Source organism: Centropristis striata, chromosome 3 (genome assembly GCF_030273125.1).
Source record: "Centropristis striata isolate RG_2023a ecotype Rhode Island chromosome 3, C.striata_1.0, whole genome shotgun sequence".
Taxonomy (NCBI): domain Eukaryota; kingdom Metazoa; phylum Chordata; class Actinopteri; order Perciformes; family Serranidae; genus Centropristis; species Centropristis striata.
Window position 1 is genome coordinate 43,864,243 of NC_081519.1, and position 22,736 is coordinate 43,886,978.

General features: G+C 40.1%; 1 protein-coding gene across 1 annotated transcript in view; it reads left to right on the forward strand.

Annotated features, from left to right (window-relative positions):
* Window positions 1–22,736, forward strand: part of tasora (transcription activation suppressor a) — a 47,744-nt gene that overhangs the window by 16,612 nt on the left and 8,396 nt on the right. Inside the window, exons 6-24 of the mRNA XM_059329476.1 lie at window positions 436–567; window positions 1,412–1,542; window positions 3,516–3,547; window positions 3,655–3,760; window positions 5,172–5,275; window positions 6,426–6,529; window positions 8,132–8,204; window positions 9,299–9,373; window positions 10,319–10,497; window positions 11,500–11,781; window positions 11,877–12,111; window positions 12,777–12,896; window positions 12,985–13,139; window positions 13,501–13,726; window positions 14,295–14,702; window positions 16,071–17,404; window positions 20,529–20,651; window positions 21,446–21,605; window positions 22,613–22,721. Coding sequence (XP_059185459.1) covers window positions 436–567; window positions 1,412–1,542; window positions 3,516–3,547; window positions 3,655–3,760; window positions 5,172–5,275; window positions 6,426–6,529; window positions 8,132–8,204; window positions 9,299–9,373; window positions 10,319–10,497; window positions 11,500–11,781; window positions 11,877–12,111; window positions 12,777–12,896; window positions 12,985–13,139; window positions 13,501–13,726; window positions 14,295–14,702; window positions 16,071–17,404; window positions 20,529–20,651; window positions 21,446–21,605; window positions 22,613–22,721 — 4,088 coding nt within the window. The remainder of the gene's footprint in view (window positions 1–435; window positions 568–1,411; window positions 1,543–3,515; window positions 3,548–3,654; window positions 3,761–5,171; window positions 5,276–6,425; window positions 6,530–8,131; window positions 8,205–9,298; window positions 9,374–10,318; window positions 10,498–11,499; window positions 11,782–11,876; window positions 12,112–12,776; window positions 12,897–12,984; window positions 13,140–13,500; window positions 13,727–14,294; window positions 14,703–16,070; window positions 17,405–20,528; window positions 20,652–21,445; window positions 21,606–22,612; window positions 22,722–22,736) is intronic.

Genomic DNA, 22,736 nt, shown 5'->3' on the forward strand with positions numbered 1-22,736 from the left:
AAAAAGACACAAAATGACTAAACAATGACACAATGACTGGCCCGGGCTGACTGATAATGAATGAATGTATCATACTTCTCTGTGGCCCTTTGTAACACGAAGGAGCAGCTTCTCTTCTTCCCTCTGGACCTCTGAGCTCTCAGGCTGAATCTCCTCTGGACTCCTCCAGCTGGTACACAGTGATGAATCCGTCCAGTAGTTTATTAATGAACCAACAGGTTGATCAGACTCTCTGGGGACGGAGACGTCTCTTCATGACCCAGACAGGCTGAAACTACAACATATCACATCCTCAAACTCAAGTGGTGCTTGAAGTGAAAACATCAGCTGAAGCTGGTTTCAAGTGCTCTTTTGATGTTGGTTTCTGTTCTCAGTATGTCGTGGTAAATAAATAAGAAGATGTGTTTGTTACTGTTGCTTTGTTTGTGGTTTCAGGGGAAAGTGAAGAGCATCTATGAGAACATGAAGAACCTTCTGGACCCGACGCCTCGCTTCGACAGCCACATCGCCAAGAACGCCAGCAAGGTCACATCCATCAGCTCGTACCGCGCCTTCGAACTCACTCAGGTAACACACACACACACACACACACACACACACACACACACATTCTTGTACTTCTATCTTTGTGAGGACCCTCATTGGAACAATGAATTCCCTGTCAAGGTTATAATAGTTTTGAATTTTTCATTAGTTTTAGTTTTTATTAGTTGTAGTGTTTTGTAATGGGGTATTTGTTGGGTGGGAGATTAAAAGAGGTCACAGTAAATGTTTCCTTTATTTCCTTTGTCTGATCCATCTTCATTATGTATGAAAAAAGCTGACAAAGAGGAAAACGAAGGACATTTTCACTAACATTTTAGTTAGTTTTGTAACCACACAATACAGTTTCAGTTAATTATCATTATCATGTAACCTTTAACCCTTAAAACAAAGTCTGAAATCTAAAAAAAGCCTTTAAAGAAGTGAGGACCGGCCGAAATGTCCTCACTTTGCAAAAATGTCCTCACTCTGTTGGTTAAAAACGTGTTCTGGTCCTCACTATGTAGGAAGTACAAGAACACACACACACACACACACACACACACACACACACACACAGAGGAAAACACCGTTTCAACTGTGAGCCAAGAGTAAATCTCTCAAAACATGAATAAAAACACAGTTATCACTTTAAAAGAACATGAAGTCACAAACTAAAGTCATACACTCACCAGCCACTTTATTAGGTACACCTGTTCAACTGTTTAACACAAGTTTCTATTCAGCCAATCACGTGGCAGCAGCTCAACACATTTAGTCCTGTAAACATGGAGAAGACGAGCTGCTGAAGTTCAAATCAGCATCAGAATGAGGAAGAGAAGAAGTAAATGAAGCTTTTGAACGCTGTTTATTGTTTTTTGTATTCCAGCAATACTTCTACGAGTACTTGTTTGACGAGCTGCGGCCGCGACCTCGCCAGGTGTGTCCGTACGCCGTCATCTCCTTCCAGTTCAAAGGGAAAGACTCTCCCCTCCCCAGCAAACCTCTGACCCCCATCAGGTAACCACACCTGCTCCAGATGACCATTAATAACAGTTAATTATTGTTTGTTTCCAGTTAGAGAGAGGTGGTTTCCCTCGCTGCTTATGTGTTGCTGAGCTCGCATTTGAAAAAATGTCACTCTTGCACCATTGCAGCAGAACTCTGAATGCCTAGAGTTGAAAAAACATTAACTAAGAAAGGAAAAAGTGAAATATAACGTACCGTATTTCCTCAGTTTAAAGCTGGGCCTATTAATGACCGGCCTCATTTAGTAACCGGGAGTAAAAACTATTTTTAGTAAATAAAAGCCGTCCTCTTTTATAAGCCGGGTGTCTTACTGGTGTTAAAGTCTGTTCCCCCGTCGATATGTGTCCCCCTTACCTAAACCTGACCCCTGACCCCTGACCCCAACCAGTCCTCCTTTCTCTGGCTTTTTTGGTCATTTTGTTTCCTTTTTTTTGTAATTTTTTGTCTTTTTTTTGTCATTTTGTGTCTTTTTTGTAATTTTGTGTCTTTTTTGGTCATTTTGTGTCTTTTTTTAGTAATTTTGTGTCTTTTTTTGTAATTTTGTTTCTTTTTGTAATTTTGTGTCTTTTTTTTTTTAAATAATTCTGTCTTTTTTTTTTTAGGAATTTAGCTTTTTTTCTGTCATTTTGTATCTTTTTTTTGCACCAACCTGACCCCTGACCCCAACCGGTCCTCCTTTAAGTTGTTAACATGAGCCCAAGTTTACCTGAACCCCAAACAGTTCTCTCTACAAGACCTCACCTTAAACTGAAATCCTATAAATAATAGCCTGCCCCTAGCATTAGCCGGGTCCCAAACTGATTTTTTATTAATAGAAGCCCCGGCTACTATTTGAGGAAATACGGTATACTAAAGAGGATTAACAGGTTCTACTACAGACAGCACTGTGTCAGGTCGAGGTCTAACCATGCAACAATAGTTTCTCTTCATTCTGTGTTGAAACAAATGCATCTGGAGGGTGAATATTACTTGTTAGAAAGTTTTCAGTCATTTAAATGATATAGAACTTGGTGCAAACGGGCTCAAACCAAACACGAGGCTGCAGATTTAATGTGAAACTGGCTGCACAATAAATCCTGCACCAGGTATAATATTGATCTCTGCACTGAATATGTAACTTGACCCCGGGAGCAGCTTGCATGGTGTGTTCACTTGTTTGTAAAAAAAAAAACAAAAAAAAAGGATGGGTTAAATGTGCAGAGGTTGAATTTCCCCATTGTGGGATTAATAAAGTAATTCATCTTAACTCTTTGGAGTTTGGGGCTATTTTGTCGGTTTTTGACTCCTTTTCATTCTGTCTGTATATAAACCAGTTAAAAAGTTTTCACCATGTCATGTTGCTATCATTGTTTTCAGCACAACCTCACAGATATGACCTGATTATTATGTTTCATTTTGACTTACTGGATCAACATTTTCAACACAAAAAAACACACAAAAACACACACAAAATTACAAAGACCCACATCAAAAACACATAAAAAAACACTTAGAACACACAAAAGCACATAAAAAACCCTTTTTTTAAATTACAAAAAACACCCCAAAAATTACAAAAAAGACACATAAAAATACATAAAAATACACAAAAACACACATAAAACACACATAAAACACACAAAAAACACACACATAAAACACACAAAAACACACAAAAACACACATAAACACACATAAATGCACATAAAACACATAAGAAAACACATAAAACACACATAAAACACACAAAAAACACACATAAAACACACCAAAAACACACATAAACACACATAAACACACATAAAACACACAAACACACAAAAAACACACAAAAATACACATAAACACACTTAAACACACCCATAAAACACATAAAAACACATAAAAACACACAAAAAACACACAAAAATTGACGAAAATCACACAAAACTTTGGTGGACTCCAGAGGGTTAATCTGATCTGTTCTTTGTGTGTTTGACTGACAGGTTGAACAGCCAATCAGCAGAGGGGAGTAAAGGTGAGTCCCCTGTCAATCACACCACACCTTAAATAAGATGGTTCACCCTGGAACACATCATATGAAGTGTTATTCTACTAATACTAAACAACCCTTTTCTCTCTCAGAGCGTGCTCAGTTCACCGTCTGGTCTGGAGATCTGGTGAAAGGGGACCGTCTCCTCTTCCAGGTCTGCCTCCGCTCCTTCTCTCCTCCCATCCTGCCACACAGACTGTGAGTGCTCATTTGACTTCTCTCGTTCTTTAAGCAAATTTATAATCCTGCAGCAGAATGAGCCTGTGTTTCCCTGCTGGAGCAGAAGTGACTCATCACATCAGACTCATCTGTGTCCAGTACAAAAAAGATCAACAATAGCTACTCAATAAAATAAAGGCAACAGATTGCACGCAATTTAATTTATTAAATCTAACTACGTTACAAGTTGAGGTAACAACTTAACAGGAAGTGTTAAGTGTCAATTAAAAACGGACTAATTCTATTGTGTTGGATTCATTCAAAATTCTCTTGATTTAGAATTACAGACACATAAAGATTATATTTAATGTGATCAAAATAAGTAGATTCTATCTCAAACATTTTTATATTAAAGTTACTTAAACAACTGCCTCAAAATCAAGGACGCATTAATATTTAACACATTTTATCAAATATATTAGGTAAAATGAAATGACTACAGAGGAATGGGGGGTTTGTTGGTTTTCCTCCCTCACTAAGTCGTGCTGCATCTAAAGAGAAAAAATACTCTGTTAACAAAGTTACTCTGTCTAATTTAACCCAGCAAATACACACTGAATTACCTTCTGAGTGTTGTTTGTTCATGAAGCAGCTGCAGGAAGTGTTGATAAGAACAGATGATCAGAGTCAGAAGGAACAAACAGACTTGGACTCTCTGGATTTTGGGGGTCGAGGTTTTAGCCATAACTCCAGACTTAATTTCTTAATTATGACAAATATTCTTACAGCAATCAAGTGATGGCATTTCACATCCAAAAGGTCGACTTCACTGTGACATCATCATGTCTCCAGAAACGCTTTTCAGCCCATTTTCAGTGACATAACTCAGGAACTAAAGGGGAGATTGTGACCATATTTCACATTTGGTTTTCACCTCGAAACTTTGGTGATGTACAGATCTTCTGTTCTGCCAGTTTAAAATCTGTGTGAAGTTAGTTTCACACATTTGCTCAGCTTGTTTTTAGTTTTTTTTTTTAACCCATTTAAGGCGGGAAAGCATTGCCGCATTTCTACCATTAAAACCTGTTGTGTTATTCTACCATTAAAGCGGAAAGAGGATACGTCGTTTTGTAGTATTTGTAGTTTTTTCCACCTATTTTCGGTCTCTTGGCCAATGAAATGCATCAGAATCCATGTGGGAGTGTCGCAATGCATCATGGGACTTTTCCAGAACTTATAAATCATGGTGAAGACGACTATAGCGGAGGGAGCTCATATATAACAGCTATAAGCTCTCAGATACTTTATGAATTTCATTTCTATCTGCTACAGAGGCTGAAAAATCTATTATTTAGTAGGAAGCTGTAGCGGTTACTGACTCTTCAGTAGAAGTTAACCACAGTTAAAGAAGTCGTCCTCTGGTTTTAAAGTGATTCTGTGTCTCCTTCAGACCTGAGAAGCTGGAGATCGGTTGTCTGATGAAGCTCAGTGAGGTTTCCCAGCTGCTGCCCTCCGACCTGCTCTGCTACAACCTCTACACCAGCAGCCAGGAAGGTGAACAGACACACCAGACACACCAGCATGAAGCTGATAGAACACCAGACACACCAGCATGATAGCACTCAGTCAGTTAAAACTAGGGATGCTCCAATCAGCTTTTTTGGGGGCCGATCCCATCACCGATCACAGAAACAATGGGAGATTAATAATAATCCTGATAAAATGTCCTGTATTTACCATCTAGCCTTGTTAACCACCTAAAGTGTTTAAACCATAACTGTTCTAAAATAAATAATAAATACAATACAGATCTTTATGTACCACAATCAGCCTTTTATTGGTGTAAACATGACATGCACTGTCAAGAGCAACAGATGAAATAAAATGAAAATAAATCAGATTTAGTTCATTTACCTGCCTTACTCCCCAAGTGAGGCAAACAAGGCTTCATAATCATTTTAAACAAAAAGAGGCATGCAGTTTACTGCCAATTCCACAAGCTTTGTTGTTATTTGTTGGGATTTGTTTTGCTCGGCTTGTTTCTCTACTCGCCGTATTCTGTTGTTGAATGTCAGATAAGGTTAGTTGTATTAAATTGTCGTTGTTGGTTACCACCTCTTGGAATTTTGGCGTCGCATGTCTTGCAAACAGCGAGTTTTACATCTTTTTTGGAAACTGTGAAAAAATTCCGGACCGGAGAAATCATGCTGCAGCTTCATTCATGATGAGAGCAGAAAAACAGTCTCATATAATTTACGCCACGCAGAGAAAAACAGTCTTGTGTAAAAAAAAAATATATATATATATATATATATTTATTGCCTGTACAAACGACTTGAGACCACTCTCCTATGCCCTTTTGATGCATCATAATACTTTTTTTTTTCAAATCATTAAACAAAATTTCAAAATGTCTGGTAGCAGGGAAATCTAGATCTTTGAACTAGGGATACTCCGATATCGTTATTTTTATATATATATATATATATATATATATATATATAAAATAACGATATCGGAGCATCCCTAGCTCAAACTTTAGTGACGTGTTTCAAATTGTTGTTATCTTGTCATCTGCATTTCTCAAACTGCATGAACACCATGACAGGACACAAACCACCTCTGTGTGAATACTAACTGAAGCATAAATGAACTAATATTTAGTGTGTTTTGTGTGTGTTTTGTGTGTGTTGTGTGTGTGTAGTTGTGAAGGAGGGCCACTGCTGCAGCCTGCTGGAGGTGACTGACAGAAGTCGCTCCACCACCAGCGTGACCAAGCTGCTGCAGGAGCTGGAGATGAACAGAGTGGTGCGTTTATTTTACTATTATATCATAAATCAGTGTGTTGAGCTGCACTATCGAGAAATAATCATGTAGTTCACACAACACACAGTTTTGCTGTAGAAATATAACATTTTCATGCAAAATTGATGGAGAAACACCATGATGTGTGAATCAATCACCCTAAAAATAAAGGGAATATTCAGTCTAAATTACAGTTTTTGCTGATATTTACATTTAAATTTAGAATAGAAAACCCACTCACTGTGATTTTTACGGTGTTAAAAGTTCTGGCAACCACAGCTGACGGTATTTTTCTGTAAATTAAACAGATTATTTTTTACAGTGCAGCATTGGAGAACAATGAAGTTATTTTAATTTAGCCTTGCCATGCCCCCTTTTGTAAAGATATAGTGAAGTAAAGGCGTCCTGACCAGAGAATGAAGTCTCCCTGAGTTGTAATTTGAGCTTCTTTGTTCTTTATTGACAATAAACATCATTAAACTGTTGTATGAACATGCACGGGTCAGAACTGCTAACACATGTGAGTCCCTTTGGGTGGTTGTCATGAAGTCAGTCTAAGCTGTGCCTGTGAAGATTATAAGGAGATACACTATTAAACTAAATATATTTTACTTTTATATGAATGAACAATATCGCCATAATGAGGCATATTTTCATTGTTAAAATAATATTTTCTATATTTTTTAAACATAATTTTGATTCACAAAATCATTACTGTTACTGCATCCAGATAAAAACGTCATGTTTCCCCACACTAATATACAATAAATGTTTAATAAACTTTATAAAGATAAATACACATTTGTTTAAAATGTATAATTTAACAGAATATAATCAAACATAATGGTTTTTAACAATGTATAAAGAACAAAATCTGAATGAAAATTGGTGAGAAAAAATTGTTAAATGTTACGGTAATGATAGAATTGTTTGCATTAGAATATGTGTATATTTTAATAAAATACATTTTGGTGATACCTGCTACCTTTGAGCATATTTAAGCGCTTGCCAAAGAAAAAGGAAAATTTATTTCTATTTAAAAATGTGTTATGGTGATGAATTTTGCTCACAGTGTCTCTAAATATGTCAGAAAATACCTTAAAATGTTTAAAATAGATTATAAATTCATATTAAACAGTGACTTTAGATTGTTTGTTATAAAGGGTCAAAGAAAAATATGTATTCAATGCTCTTGGATTTTCCCTATGAGCTGCACCATGTTGATGAGAATCAGCCCTTTGTGTGTCAAACATTACAAATAAAAGGATGTTTTTTCATTAACCTGAACTGATTGCATTAAATAAGTATCTTCTTAAAAGTTTAAATGAGATTAAACGAATTCTCTTCTGCTTTAGATTGGTAAACTTGACATCCCGAGTGTCCGCCTTCAGTTTCACTCACTAAAATCAATCCGTGCACAGTGGATAAATCAGAATAGTTTCCTTTTTAATCACTTAATAAATGCCACTGCAGACAGGCGTAGGTGTTAATGGGGGGTGGGGCTTTTAAAGGCTCAGTGATCGATTACTTTTCAGCCATCCTGAAAACGGAAAGGTGAAAGAAAATGAAACATAATCAGAGAATAAATGTCTGTTCTCCCTTCAGGTCCTGGTGACTCCACTGACAGACAAAGGATTCCTCTTCCTGATGTCCAGCGTTCAGATGGCCACTCCTGCTGGTAGGACCTGGGACTGGTGGGGAAAAATCATGGGAAACATTATTAGACCACCTTGTTTTCTTCATTTTCTTGTTCATTTTAATGTCTGGTACAACTAAAGGTTCATTTGTTTGGACAAATATAATGAAACAACAAAAATAGCTGACAAGAGTTTAATTTAAGAGCTGATATCTAGACATTTAACATGGTTTTATTGATAATAATTTTGTTTATTATCAATAAACAAAATCGGTTGAAGGTGTCCCTCAGGGCTCAGTTTTAGGTCCTCTCTCAGCTGATATCTAGACATTTTTCATGGTCTTCTTGATAATGATTTTGGTTATTATCAAGAAAACAATGTTAAATGTCTAGATATCAGCATTTTGGTCATTTTGTGTCTATTTCAATCATTTTGTGTCATTTTTTTGATCGTTTTTTACATCTACAGTCATGGAAACATTCTTGATAATAACCAAAATCATTATCAATAAAACCATGTTAAATGTCTAGATATCAGTTGATAGAGGACCTAAGACTGAGCCCTGAGGAACACCTTAAACCAATTTTGTTTATTGATAATAAACAAAATCAATTTCAAGAAAACCATGTTAAATGTCTAGATATCGGCTCTTAAATTAAACTCTTATCAGATATTTTTGTTATCATTATATTTCCTTTGTATAAAAGAAGGAACTTTATGTTTTCATTCAGAATGTGTCCCCTATTTGCCAGATTTTCTGCCAGTTAATTTCTCCATAGAGGATAATAATGAATGAGTTGTGTGGTTATTAGAAAGTTAAGCACAACATTTAGTAACTAACCTCAGATGCCTCTGTGCAACTGGTGTGAGTTTTAAATGTTTAAATATTTCAACTGATATACAATTAAGCAGAGGAAAACACAGCACATGGTAATAAATAGAATAGAGTGAAATAGAGATTTGGTGGATTAAAATGTTACACACAGTGGATTCTTTTTTTACTTAAAATAATGTCCTAAGAGTGAGAACAAACTGTTTTCTTTTCAGAAGTTATACTTTCAGATACGTCCATCAAGTGTTTAGGGCTGAAATTCCCAACACTAAGACTAACTAAGATGTTTTTTTGTGTTTTCAGAGAGAGAAGAGAACTGGAAGAGAAGTCTTCAGGCTTTGTTCGTCTTCCCAGAGTCCAGAGATTTGTCCAAATCCAGTGAGTAACACAGGGACATCTTTCAGTTTTTCACAATTTCCTTTTGTGGTAACCAACTTGAAAGTACTTGAATTTCACTCTTCACCGACACAAAAGCGGAGTAGACCAGAGCTAGAGTCTTGAAGCGTATCAGCCACTGGTTACCAGTGGAGGGAGGGAGGAGGTGTTGGTTGAAGACCAATCGAGCAGCTGCATTCTGGATGAGTTGCAGAGGTCGGATGGCTTTGGCAGTCAGACCTGCCATGAGGGAGTTTCAGTAGTCCAGGCCTGAGATGACCAGGACCAGGACCAGGACCTGGACCTGGACCTGGACCTGAGCTGCCTTCTGAGTGAGAAACGGGCTGATACTCCTGATGTTATGCAGCAAGAATCTGCAGGATCTGATGGTGGCGGTGATGTTTGCGTTAAGGGACAGTTGGATGTCCAGAGTCCCACCAAGGTTTTTAGCGTCTCGGTGGAGACAACCACTGTGTTCTGGACAGTGATGTGGAGGTCAGAGGTCAGAGCCCTTCCCTGGGAGGTAAAGTAGCTCAGTCTTTCCCAGGTTGAGTTTGAGGATCCACTGGGAGATGTCGGCCAGACATGCAGAGATACGAGCTGCTGCCTGTGTTTTTGACTGGGGAGATGAGAGGATTAGCTGGGTGTCGTCGGCATAGCGATGATAGGAGAAGCCATGCGAGTGGATGAGAGAGCCGAGGGAGTTGGTGTAAACCGAGAAAAGGAGCGAACCAAGGACAGAGCCTTGAGGGAGTGTTACACGAAAGGTGCGGCCCTTGAGATAGGACTTGAGCAGATACTCCCAGGTGGAGGTGAGGATCTGGTGGTCAACATTATCGAAAGCCGCAGAAAGGACGGAAACGACAGAGGAATAAACCGTGGAGGCGAACAGTAAAAACTTGAAGCTGTGATGCTTATATAGATGTCCTCTTGTTTCTCCTTCTGTAGCGTTGAGGTGTCCGTCCTCGTCCCATGAAGCCTCGGAGGCGGTGATGCCGCGGCTGAACCACTTTATTCCAGCACTGCACCATTCGCTGGTCAAGGCGCGCGCCAACCCTCCTCCCGAGCTTTCTGCCGGCGTGGAGCGCCAGGCACGGGAATACCTCGTCGGCCTGACTGATGGCAAAGTAAGAACTATATACATTTGTTTTCATTCATTAAAACCATCAGGGCCTGTTCACATTTTATGCACACTTGTACTGCTCAGCGATCCTAAAAAGCACGCTATAAAAAAATATTATACATTATGATATTCCACTTTCATTGGACTGATTCATTTGCCCCTACATCTGACCTATTTATTGATATCAAACACTAATTGATTTTTTTATATGATTACCCTTTATATGCCAGGTTTCTTTCATGATGCCACCATTTCTATAGACCCGGCAGATACCGTGTTTCCTCAATTTAAAGCCGGGCCCCTATTAATGACCGGCCTCATTTAGTAACCGGGTGTAAAAACAATTTTTAGTAAATAAAAGCCGTCCTCTTTTATAAGTCAGTGTCTTACCGGTGTTATGTCAAAGTCTGTCCCCCGTTGATATGTGCCCCCCTTACCTTAACCTGCACCAACCTGACCCCTGACCCCAACCAGTCCTCCTTTAAGTTGTTAACATGATCCCAAGTTTACCTGAACCCCAAACAGTTCTCTCTACAAGGCCTAACCTTAAACTGAAATCTTAACTCCAACCGCGGAGGTGATGCTACAAAGAACACCATTCAGGAAACATCATTTGACGGGTAACAGATTTCTGTATTTTGAAGTTTGGCCACAGGAGTTAGTACTGTAGGTAAATATGGTTGTTTCTCCCGCTGTCCTAGTCATTCTCTGTAAAGTCCAGCCGTTTACGCACGTTCTTCTGGGCTTTTTAGTCGTTTAGACATTTTAAATCCTGCTTCAAATGAACATTCAGCTGTTCATTGTTTGTTTACATCCCAGTACTTCCAATATGGCTGACATCCTGGTAACTGGCTACAATGCGCTGTGTAAAACACTCTTAAAAGCCTCCTTCAAATAATAGTCTGCCCCTATTATTAGCCAGGTCCCAAACTGATTTTTTAGTAATAGAAGCCTGGCTACTATTTGAGGAAATATGGTAAGTTATATTTCCGTCTGTGCTCTCCAGGTTCGGCAGTACCCCATGGGAGAGTACTCCCCCACTCTGGACGAGGGAGGGAAGCTGTTTCCTGCTCCCAAACACCACCGAGTCAATATGGACGGCTACCTGCGCTCTTACCTGTACAGCCCGGCTCTCTACCTGCTGTCAGTGGCCCGGGCCAGGCTGCTGGTGGAGGCGCACTGTGTCTCCGAGGAGCAGAAGGAGGAGAGGCACAGGAGGAGCGCTGGAGCGGCGACGGGGAAGGAGGCGACCAGCAACGATACAGGAGGACAGACCAACGCTCAAAAGGTAAAAAAACAAACATCTGAGCAACCAAACAGAGTGGACAGATTCTTTTATTTTATCATCGGAGTGAACTGAAATGTGTTTCCTTTGTCGCTCAGATGCAGCAGCTGCTGGACCTGGTTTTGACCTGTAAGAGGAATGCAGAGAATGAGGTGAAGAGGGAAGAAGGAGGTGCAGGTGGAGGAGCAGTTGGAGGAGGAGGAGGAGTCGAAGGAGGTGCAGGTGGAGTGAAGGCACCAGGGAGGAAGAGAAAAATGGAGCAAGAGACAGCAGAGAGGACGCTGAAGTTCCTGAAGGCAACACAGGAGCCAGGACGACTCAGCAATACTCCAGGTGAGGAGAACACTCACAACTTGATGGAAACATCTGTTGGGCCTCGCAACGGGGCGTCAAATATGTTGGGGTATCTGGTTACAGATGCCCCAACATATTTGACGCCCTGTTGCGAGGCCCAGCATAAATGGTGCCCCGTGTGAGGCAATTGGTATCTGATTACAGATATCAATTGCCTCACACGGGGCACCAACATATTTGACGCCCCACTGCGAGGTCCAACACATCCTTAATACATATTTTCTTTAATGCAACATTTCAAGATTTCTGTTCAGAATTTGCTTCGACTGTAATGGAAACACTAATGATAACATTTTGTCATGTTACAAAACAAATAATTATCCCATTTACCAAAAAGTAAAAGGTTTGGGTTAAAAAGTCTGGGGTGGAGTTGGAAATGTATCTTTAAGGTCACAGATTACTTGTGACAGCTCGAGCTATCGAAGCTTTTTGAAGTTATGAATCTGTTTAAGTTGCACTGATGCATCTTCAGCACAGTTTCACAGCTTCTCCTCATTATTATTTACATTTTCTTTTCCTTTACAGCTTGTTTTATCTTTGCTTTCAGTCTTAAAAGATGGTTTACTCTTATTATTTTACCGTCTTGCAGTCAGTGGGTGATGTGTTCCATACTGACATGTTTTCTCTGTGGTTTCGGCTCCTAGTCGAGGGAAGCCAAGTCCCCGGCTCTTTTGCGTCTGTGATTGGCTCTGTGGGTTTGAAGGACGTTGATTTGAGGGAAGATGGATCTGAACTCGCTGCTAAACTTGTCGGGCTGCTAACAGGTGACTGGGTCTTTCTGCTAGATCACAAACACTAACTGGAGTCTTTGGTTATGATTGAAAACTTTAATGTTTCCCTCTCCGACGACAGGCATCACCCAGGCTGCCAGTGGGACAGCCACCCAGAGTCTCGGGGAGGTGCAAGAGGAGGTGCAGAGGGAGTCGTGTCCGTTCGATGGGCTGGCCACCAAGCTGGGCCTGCCCACCAACTGTGACATCGATCTGAGGAAGCAGGACGAGCTGGAGGTAACTGACAGGTTTACAGTAAATATGTGTGATGTTTGAGCTTCAGGATTTGTTTTATCATCTATATTCTTACGACTGAATCAAAGCCGTGATGATACACAGAACAATATCACAGCCTCAGGGGTGATAGATAGATAGATAAGTTATCTCCATGGAGGAGAGACTCTCGGTTTAAAGTAACATCTGGGCGTAAGGCAACAGTTAGACCTCTCCTGACCTTTAGAGAAAGAAGTCAGTGCAGTGTGGAGGCTACAAAGTACACAATCATCAGGGTTACAATGACCTCAGTTTAATTTTTGCCACATTTTAAAAGAGAGGAGAAGAAGCAGATGTGGTACAGGATGTTTTTGTGTGTTTCTAGGAGCAGACGGCCGGCAGCGTCAGTAGTTTGGAGGGTTTCAGTCCCGGCTCCCACAGCGGGGAGATGAATCACCAAGGAGCATCAGGTAGAGGTGGAGGAGGAGGAGGTGGTGGAGGGGGAGGAGGAGGAGGAGCAGTAGCAGCAGAGCCGGTGAGGAGAGCAGGAGGACATGAACAGGAGGAGGAGGACGAGATGAAGATCCCGTGGGTCCTAATCCCCATTACAGGTCTGTCTGTCACCTCACAGCCACTGTTTCCAAACTCAGAGAGCCAAAATACAGAGCCACAGTGTTTTATCACCTGTTCCTTTAAGACGCAACAAATATGCATTTTGTACTTGAACCAGCCGGAACTCAAACTCCAGGTCCAAATGTGACTATATGATGTGAAATCTAGAGTTCTAAATCTTTTACAGAATATTTCGCAGTATGTTTCTACAGGTACATCTCAAAAAATTAGAATATTGTGAAAAAGTTAAATGTTTTTTGTCAGTTATTTCAGAAAGTGAAACTCATACATTGTATAGATTCATTACACATAGAGTAAAATATTTCAAGCCTGTTTTTCTTGTAATTTTGATGATTCTGGTTTAGAGATAATGAAAACACCAAACTCAGTGTCTCAGAAAATTAGAATATTGATCAGAAGTTGAATATGATTGTCCTGGGTCAGTGGTGATTTGGGGCCATGATCGACAAAAAATACTGAACTTTTCCACAATATTCAAATTTTTGGAGATGTACATGTATACTGAAGTGACCAGAGTGAAAAATGAACAGTAAACTGTGTCTGCAGGTGTGTGTGAGCAGAGGTACACCCAGAGAGACAGGAACATCCCTCAGGACCCTCGTTTCCACCACCTCGCCACGGCAACCAGCATCACCGCAGCAACCAAACCTCGGAGGACGAGTCCCACCCCGTCTCCGGAGCGAAGCCCTCCCCCCTCGCCCTGCCCCAGCCCTCCCGCCTCCCCCTCCCAGTGCCCGTCCCCAGAGCCCAGCCCTCCCCAGTCCCCGTCCCAGTGCCCTTCCCCGGAGCCCAGTCCCCCCCCCTCTCCCCCCCGATGCCCGTCCCCGCCGCCCGGCCGCCCCCCCTCCACCTCCCGGAGAAGGTCCATCGAGCCTTATGAGCCCGGCACGTCTGACATGCACAACGGTGCTAACGAGGAGCCGTTGGCCACGGCAACCTCCAGGGGGTTAACAGGTAACCTCGCCCACACGTTGTTGCATCTGTTCACTTAATGTTCGACTAAAATGCCACCCACAGTTTAAACTGCCGTATCACAGGTAGGACTTATAATTTTTTCCATGACTGTATATTTAAGTCCTGAAGGTTCATTTGTTTGGACAAATATAATGAAAACAACAAAAATAGCTGTTAGAGTTTAATTTAAGAGCTGATATCTAGACATTTAACATGGTTTTATTGATAATGATTTTGTTTATCATCAATAAACAAAATCGGTCGAAGGTGTTCCTCAGGGCTCAGTCCTAGATCCTCTCTCGGCTAAAAACTAGCCATTTTTTGGGCGGTGTGCGCTTTGGATAAAAGTACTATATAAGTGCACCCCATTTACCATTCATGGTTTTCTTGATAATTATTTTGTCTATTATCAATAACAAAATTGGTTGAAGGTGTTCCTCAGGGCTCAGTCCTAGGTCCTCTCTCAGCTGATATCTAGACATTTTCAATGGTTTTATTGATAATGATCAATAAAGCCATGGTAAATGTCTAGATATCTGCTCTTAAATTAAAATCGTGTCTGCTATTTTTGTTGTTATCATTATATTTGTCCAAACAAATGAACCTTTAGTTGTACCAGACATTAAAATTAACAAGAAACTGAAGAAAACAATGGTCTAATACTTTTTCCTGGACTGTACGTTAAATTCAAGTCCTAGTAAAAAAAAGTTTTAAGGATTTAACCCATTAACACCAGAAAAAGCTCTCCTTATTGAGCAGTTTACCAGAGTCATGGTGTCTGGAGCAACGAGGGCAGGTGGTAATTTGGTTATGGTTATTTGCACAGGATTACTTGATGAGAGCTCCTGGGGACACAAAAGTTCTGCACAGCAGGTTTAAACATCTGAACATTTTATTGCTGCCTGAGAGAAGTAAACATGCAGTCATGGAAAAAATGATTAGACCACCTTGTTTTCTTCAATTTCTTGTTCATTTTAATGTCTGGTACAACTAAAGGTTCATGTGTTTAGACAAATATAATAATAACAACAAAAATGAAGCTTGTGTGTGTGTATGTATATATATATATATATATATATATATACACACACACACAAGCTTTTATTCCACAGTTAAACTATTGTACATATTCTGGGTTCATTTGGAGTACAATGAGATATTGTTTGAGCAAAAAAATGGGGAAGAATTGTTCCGTCTCTCATCTTTACAAATTGATCGTTTTATTATTAATTTGACACAGGGGCCACAGCAGGGGCCAAGGGGTTCTTCACAGAGGCAGTGGCCCCTGGAGGCTCCTGTCTAGAACCTCCACTGGTTCTACAGTTCCTTTACTCGGTATGAACCTCCTTTTTATTTTGCCTCCTGCAGCATCGTCCAAAGACGGAGAGGAGAAACCTCAGAGGGAAGAAGAGAAGAATGAAGATCCGTCCACCCGTCTGTCTGTCCCTCCAGAGAGGACAGCGGACTCCTCCCCTCCTCCCACTGAGGAGCAGAAACAGGGGGAGGTGAAGGAGGTGCAGTCAAAACTTTTGGAGCAGGAAAAAGAAACTCAGCTGTTTGAGAAAGAGGAGGAAGGGACTGATGAGGGTAAAAAAGAGGAGGAGGAGGAGGAGGAAAGGATGCATATTGTAACAAGTGACGAGGAACAGAACGCCTCCTTGTTTCCTCCCTCCACCTCCTTGTTTCCTCCCTCCTCCTCCTTGTTTCCTCCCTCCGCCTCCTTACCTCCTTCTTGCCTTGACAACATTGTGGACAAACACCTAGGTGACTTCTTCTCTGAGATCCAGCTCCTCCTGCAGGAGCAGAGCATCCATTACAGCATCCCCCAGTCGCCTCACTCCACCTCCACCACCGAGACCCCCGCGCCTCCGCACACACTCCCACACGTCCCCATATCCCAGTTCTCCCAGTACGTGTCCTTCTACAACCCCAGCCCCCCGGTGCAGGACTACGTCAGCTCTCTGCAGAGCGGCATCAGCTCCATGATGACGGAGCTGGACGACGGCTGGCCGAGCCAGCAGCAGCCCGGCAGCAGCCGGCCGGAGGCTGACGCCATGTTGGCCAGTAAAGTTAGTGACTTTGTGTCGAGCATCAGAGCCGCTAACGTCTCGACGGGCAGAGAGGAGGAAGGTCCCTCTGATGAACTCTTGAGCCCTGCTCCCTCCAGAGGAAGTGAAGGCTTTCAACCTTTTTCTATCACCAAACAGTTTCCTGAACGTCAGAAGTCTCAAGCCACCGTTTCTGTTACTACCTCTGCGTCTAGCAGCACTTCTCTCCTCAGCTCTGCTGCTAATAATAAATCTAATAAATCCCCTCAGTCGCACTCGACCCGGCAGCAGCTTCTCCCTGCAGACAGCAGTAGAACCGCCGCTAGCAGCAGCAAGCTAACACAAGACAGCAGCACTTCCAGGACGCCTCTCTGCCCCCCTGCTTTAGAGGCCGGGGGCAGTCTGTCTAACAGTACGGGGGCCCTGTCGGGGGCCACAGAACCGTTGAGTCCCTCCGACCCGGCCTCCGGTCTGGCCCCTGCGTCCGGCCCCGGGGCCGCCCCCCCGGCCAACGCCCTGAGCTCCCTGATCAGCCAGCTGCAGCCGGAGGTCTTCAACAGCCTGGTGGAGATCATCAAGGACGTCAAGAGGAACTCGCTGCAGTTCTACCTGCACAGCAGCGAGCCAGGAGACCAGGTCCACGACGACGTCAAGGTAAGGACACCGGCTTGAAACCGGCTGGATTTAGACTATTATGATGGAAGCATATGATGCTCATTCTCTTGCTCAATTATGGCTCATAAACTGTTGCACCAATTTTTGTGTTGGTACTGTTTGTCACACAGATTTAGTGCTTATTTAACCTTTTTATAACACTCAAGAATTGATAGAAATGTTCAAAAATCCCTCTAAAATACCAAATTATCCCTGTATGGTACGAATTATGATGCCTTTTAGGTAAAAAAATGTTTGGAGTGGGTTTTTTTGTCTTAAAAAACAGACTAAATACATACAATCTGAAGAAATTATATATATATATATATATATATATATATATATAATTTATTTTTTTTGTGGAAGTTTTTGGGGTTTGTACCATAACGGTACACAAGTGAAAAATGACTTCTTTTTTTTTTTCTCAATTTGAACATAATTTATTTCATAAACATGTGTAAAAGATTCAGTAGCTTCAACAGGGAACAATACATAACATTTTAAATTAAAAAAAAAAATCATAAAAGGAACCTTTTTAACTGGTTTCTTGTCTGGAGTAGCAATATTTTTTTTTCCAGATGGAAAAGGGAAATGACGTTTTGATGTTTTTAGTGGTTTTTTTGTGGCGCAAAATGGCAAAGCTGTTTCCTTTGGAAAAACCTGCAAAAAAAGGTTTCAATATGACCTCCTGGAGGTCATGTGACCTACTAAAGCATTGCTATTGGTTCCCTATACTCTTCCCTCTTTTTTTAAAGCATTGCATCACTCAAAAACATACATTGTATAAATTTGACAGGAAAAAAATGGGGCAACAGCGAACCATAGAGGGTTTAAAGACACCAAGACCTTTAGGAACGCCGTAGAAAAATCCATGCTGTGATTTATGTTCCAAAAACTTTTGACATTTTAAAGATTTCTGCAGAACTGCACTGTTTATTCTGTAAACTGCAGATTCTGGTTGGAAAATGTAGACAATAATATAGAAGAATACTGTTAAGTTTAATATGTTCAATGTAAAAATGAAGACGTGTATTGGTGCATGTAGCAGTAAGACTCCGGCTGCAGGAACATTATAAACAGACACTCTGTGTACTCAGCTGCAGGAGAACCAGGATGTGGGGCTGGCATCCGACCATAACACGGGAATATGAAAGAGACTTTATTATGTTTAATCATCACACCCAGGATCATATTACCTGCTGTTGAATGTGAACAAACAAGTTATGGTTGTAATATTGAATCTGTGGTCCATATGGTGCTTGTGAGACACGGGGAAGGCTCAGCTCGCCTAATGGAATATAATAACCAATCAGGAGCTGATATGAATGGAAGGATAAGTCATAAGTCAGGGAACATTATTCAGGGTTGGTACGGATGTTTGAAATCCTTGAAAATGCTTGAATTTAAATGTTAATAAAATAAAAAGTGCTTCAAGGATTTTGGATAAAGTGCTTGTAAATGCTTGAAATTCTTGCTGTATTTCTCTTGTAATCTGACTATATCCATCTATAGCAGGGATCTCAAACTCAAATTTCCTGGGGGCCACTGGAGGCAGTATCAAAATGACCAAAAAAAGACACAAAATTACAAAAAAAACCAAAATGACTGAAAAAACACTACATTACGTTAAAAAATTACGTTAAAAAGACACAAAATGACCAAAAAAATACACAAAATGACCCAAAAAAATACACAAAATGACCAAAAAAATACACAAAATGACCAAAAAAAGACACAAAATGACCAAAAAAATACACAAAATGACCCAAAAAATACACAAAGTGACCAAAAAGACACAAAATGACAGAAAAAAAAAATTACTAAAAAAAGTCACAAAATTATTTAAAAAAGACACACAATTACCAAAAAAGAAACAAAATTATTAAAAAAGACAAAATTACCCCCAAAAAAGTAATTAAAGGGACCTTCCACACACAACACAGTAAAGTGCCATTCATATAAAACTCACATTAAACTTTCATATCAAGGTGGGGGCCACAAAATATCGTGACGAGGGCCGCAATTGGCCCGCGGGCCGCCAGTTTGAGACCCCTGCTGTATGGTAAACAAAGTGCAGCCCAACAAAGAAGTTTTCAGTCTGCTTCTGTCCAGTTTATTGTCCTCTGTGTAAGATAAAAACTCTACAGCATCAAACTCTGATCATTTTCTACCCCTGCATGTTGTATCAAGTATTTTGGCAGAGAATTGGTGCATATATTGATTTATTAACCCATTGACGCCTAAAACTTCCTGTAAAACCTCTGGGCGATTTTAAAATAAGCCCTAAAACCTGAAGTTTTTCTGGAAATTCAACAGAAGTGTCAACGCTTCTACTAAATAATTGATTTTTCAGCCTCTGTAGCAGATAGAAATGAAATTCAAAAAGTATTTGAGAGCTTATACAAATACTACAAAACGACGTAAATGCTTTCCAGGCTTCAATGGGTTAATGGTCCAGTTCCCTCGTCTGGCCCACTGACATTTTACACAACACTAGTTTTTTGTGCCGATTTCCTTAATTTTGCGGGATCGGCCGATTCTTTTACATCTTATCTAGAGATCTTGTCTTCCTCTGCAAAGGTCTGAAAGTGCTTCTGCACGTACTTCTGCATGACTGAGCTCAACCAGTCATGTCGTCAGTGTGGAACTTTTAAACTGTTAAAGGAGAGCAAAGGAGAGCCACAAAGCTGCTGCATTGGGCATTTGTTCTCGTTGCACTATAACGAAACCAAACACTCAGGACACTTTATTTATGGTTGCAGATCTTTTGTTAGTTTGTCCTGTAAATTGTTGCTATTTATTTTAAGTTCAATATTTTTTAACTACCTCAGACATTGTAATTTCCTTTATTTGTTAAAGAAAAATACTGCTGTGTTTTTCTTTTTGAATAAAATAAGATTCAAGCATTGAAGGTTCAGCTGTGAGTTATAAAAAAAAAAATGGTGTCGGCCAAAATCTGAATCAGCAGGTCAGGCTTTTTAAAAATCAGTTATCGGCCAGAATATTTCAATAGGTGCACCCCTAATAGTTTAGCTTTGTAATCCATGCCCAGTAATGGGTAAAAGTCTCTTATTGTGGTTGAACTGTTGTATTGTATGTACAGTATGTGTCTCTTGTGTTGCAGGAGTACCTGTTGAAGCAGGGCAACGTGGAGCAGAGTCCTCTGGCCTTCCTCAACCAGCAGAACTCAGCAGACAGACTGCTGGTGGTCATTAAGAACAAGGACATAGCTGGACACGTCCACAAGGTACCTGAATGTTTTATGTTTTATGTTTTATTAAAGGATCCCCATTAGCTTGTGCCGTGGCAGTTGGCTAGTCTTCCTGGGGTCAAAACATTCCAATAAGTAATACTCAACAGTCCTACAACCACTTAAACAGTAAAAATACATTCCAAAATACATTAGAAAAGAGCAGCACAAATTTAAAAGACAGTTTGTAGAATCAAACCATTGAATTATAGCCATTTGGATTAAATGTTTAGGAATAATTGGTCAAATGCATTTGATCAGAAAACAAATAAAAGACAAAAAAACAAAACAAAACAATCCAGCTTTAACCAGTATCATTGATTGTAATCCTGGACATCATGAATCCAGGCAAACATCGCTTCTATAAAGAGTAGCGTCCTTTCAACCAAAATAAACAAAAAAAAATGTAAATAAACCCCCCAAAAATATAATAAGCCCAACACCTAACATTAACCACTGACAAAGTACATCTTTAATTTCTTTTTGAAGGATATTTTGCTTTTTTCTTGATGGATATCAAGTGGTAAATCATTCCATATTTTACTCGCTCTATAGAGCTCTGTTCTTTTCAGAGAATTAGTTCTTGGATGAACTTGCACAATATCACCCTTGTCTGCCTTCCTGGTGTTATGTTTATGCACAGTATTACAACAAACTATTTTATCTTTCATGAACTCAGGTCTGTGTGTTGTTAATGTGTCCTGAAGGACCCGGACAGGTTGAACTGAGTCTGATCCTGAGTCTGATGTCTGATGAGAGAGTGTTGATGTTTGTGTGTGTGGATCCATCAGATCCCTGGTCTGGTTTCTCTGAAGCAACAAGCCTCTGTGGTGTTTGTGGGCATCGACACTCTGGACGACATCAAGAACAAGAGCTACCACGAGCTCTTCGTCTCCGGAGGATGCATCGTTTCAGACGAGCTCGTCCTCAATCCAGACTTCATCACTCACGGTAGGACGGGAACCAGTCCTGCAGAATCAACCTTTAACTGTAATGAAGTCCAACACAAGTCCCACCGGACACACAATACTCCAAGTCTTGTTTTCAGGATATACAAATTAATTTTGAAAAATGAAAAATAATTTTGAGATAAATACATCACTGTGGATGCTAGGTGAAAAAGATGATGCTGTGTGGTATAGGTACCCCCACCCCAACTGTTCCTGTTCTCTGTTCTGTATAAAATGTTAAAAATTACTCAATAAAAAGTGAATAAAAAAAAAAAAATACATCACTGTATGTGAGCTCTAGGGGTGGGCAGTACAGCCCTAAAAGATTATCACCATATTTCAGGGTGTTTTTGCAATAACAATATTCCTGACAACATTAAAATTTACTGAAAAATATATAGAAGATATGATTTATTAAGATATATTTTTTTCAGTCTGTATATATAAATAAAAAACGTTCTAAATATAAATCAATTATAAATTTAAATGTGGTGTAATGTGCAAATCTCAACAGTTGCCAAATACAAAAAAAATACTCTTGACTCTTGACTAATAGCAAATAATAATAAAAATATAACCATCTAGGGCAGGGGTCTCAAACTCAAATTACGTGGATGCAGTATCAAAATGACCAAAAAAAGACACAAAATTACAAAAAAAGACACAGATTTACAAAAAAATGACAAAATTATTTTAAAAAGACACAAAATGACCCAAAAAATGTTTCCAATCCCCTTTTGTACGCTTTTACTTTTCCCTTGATATTTTCTGTATTTGTCTATAGATCTTCATGTTGATTGTTTGTTTGTTCATTTACATGTAAAATAAAAAAACAATAAAAAGTAAATGACAAAAAAAGAAAAGAAAACCCTTACGCCACTACGGCAACAAGTAGGAATTTTGCTAATATCATGATATGCATTTTTTTTTACTCGTACATTTTTTACCGGTATAATCCTGAATGATAGGATGTGGTGTGAAGTTTGTTAATGAGATGTTGCTGTGCAGAGCGCCTGGCGTCCCTGCTGATGGTCCTGGAGCAGCAGAGTTCTGTGGAGAGCGTCTGGAGGTGGAAGGTTCACTGCAAAACACACAAGAAGTTAAAGGAACAATCCAGGTACCCACAGACACT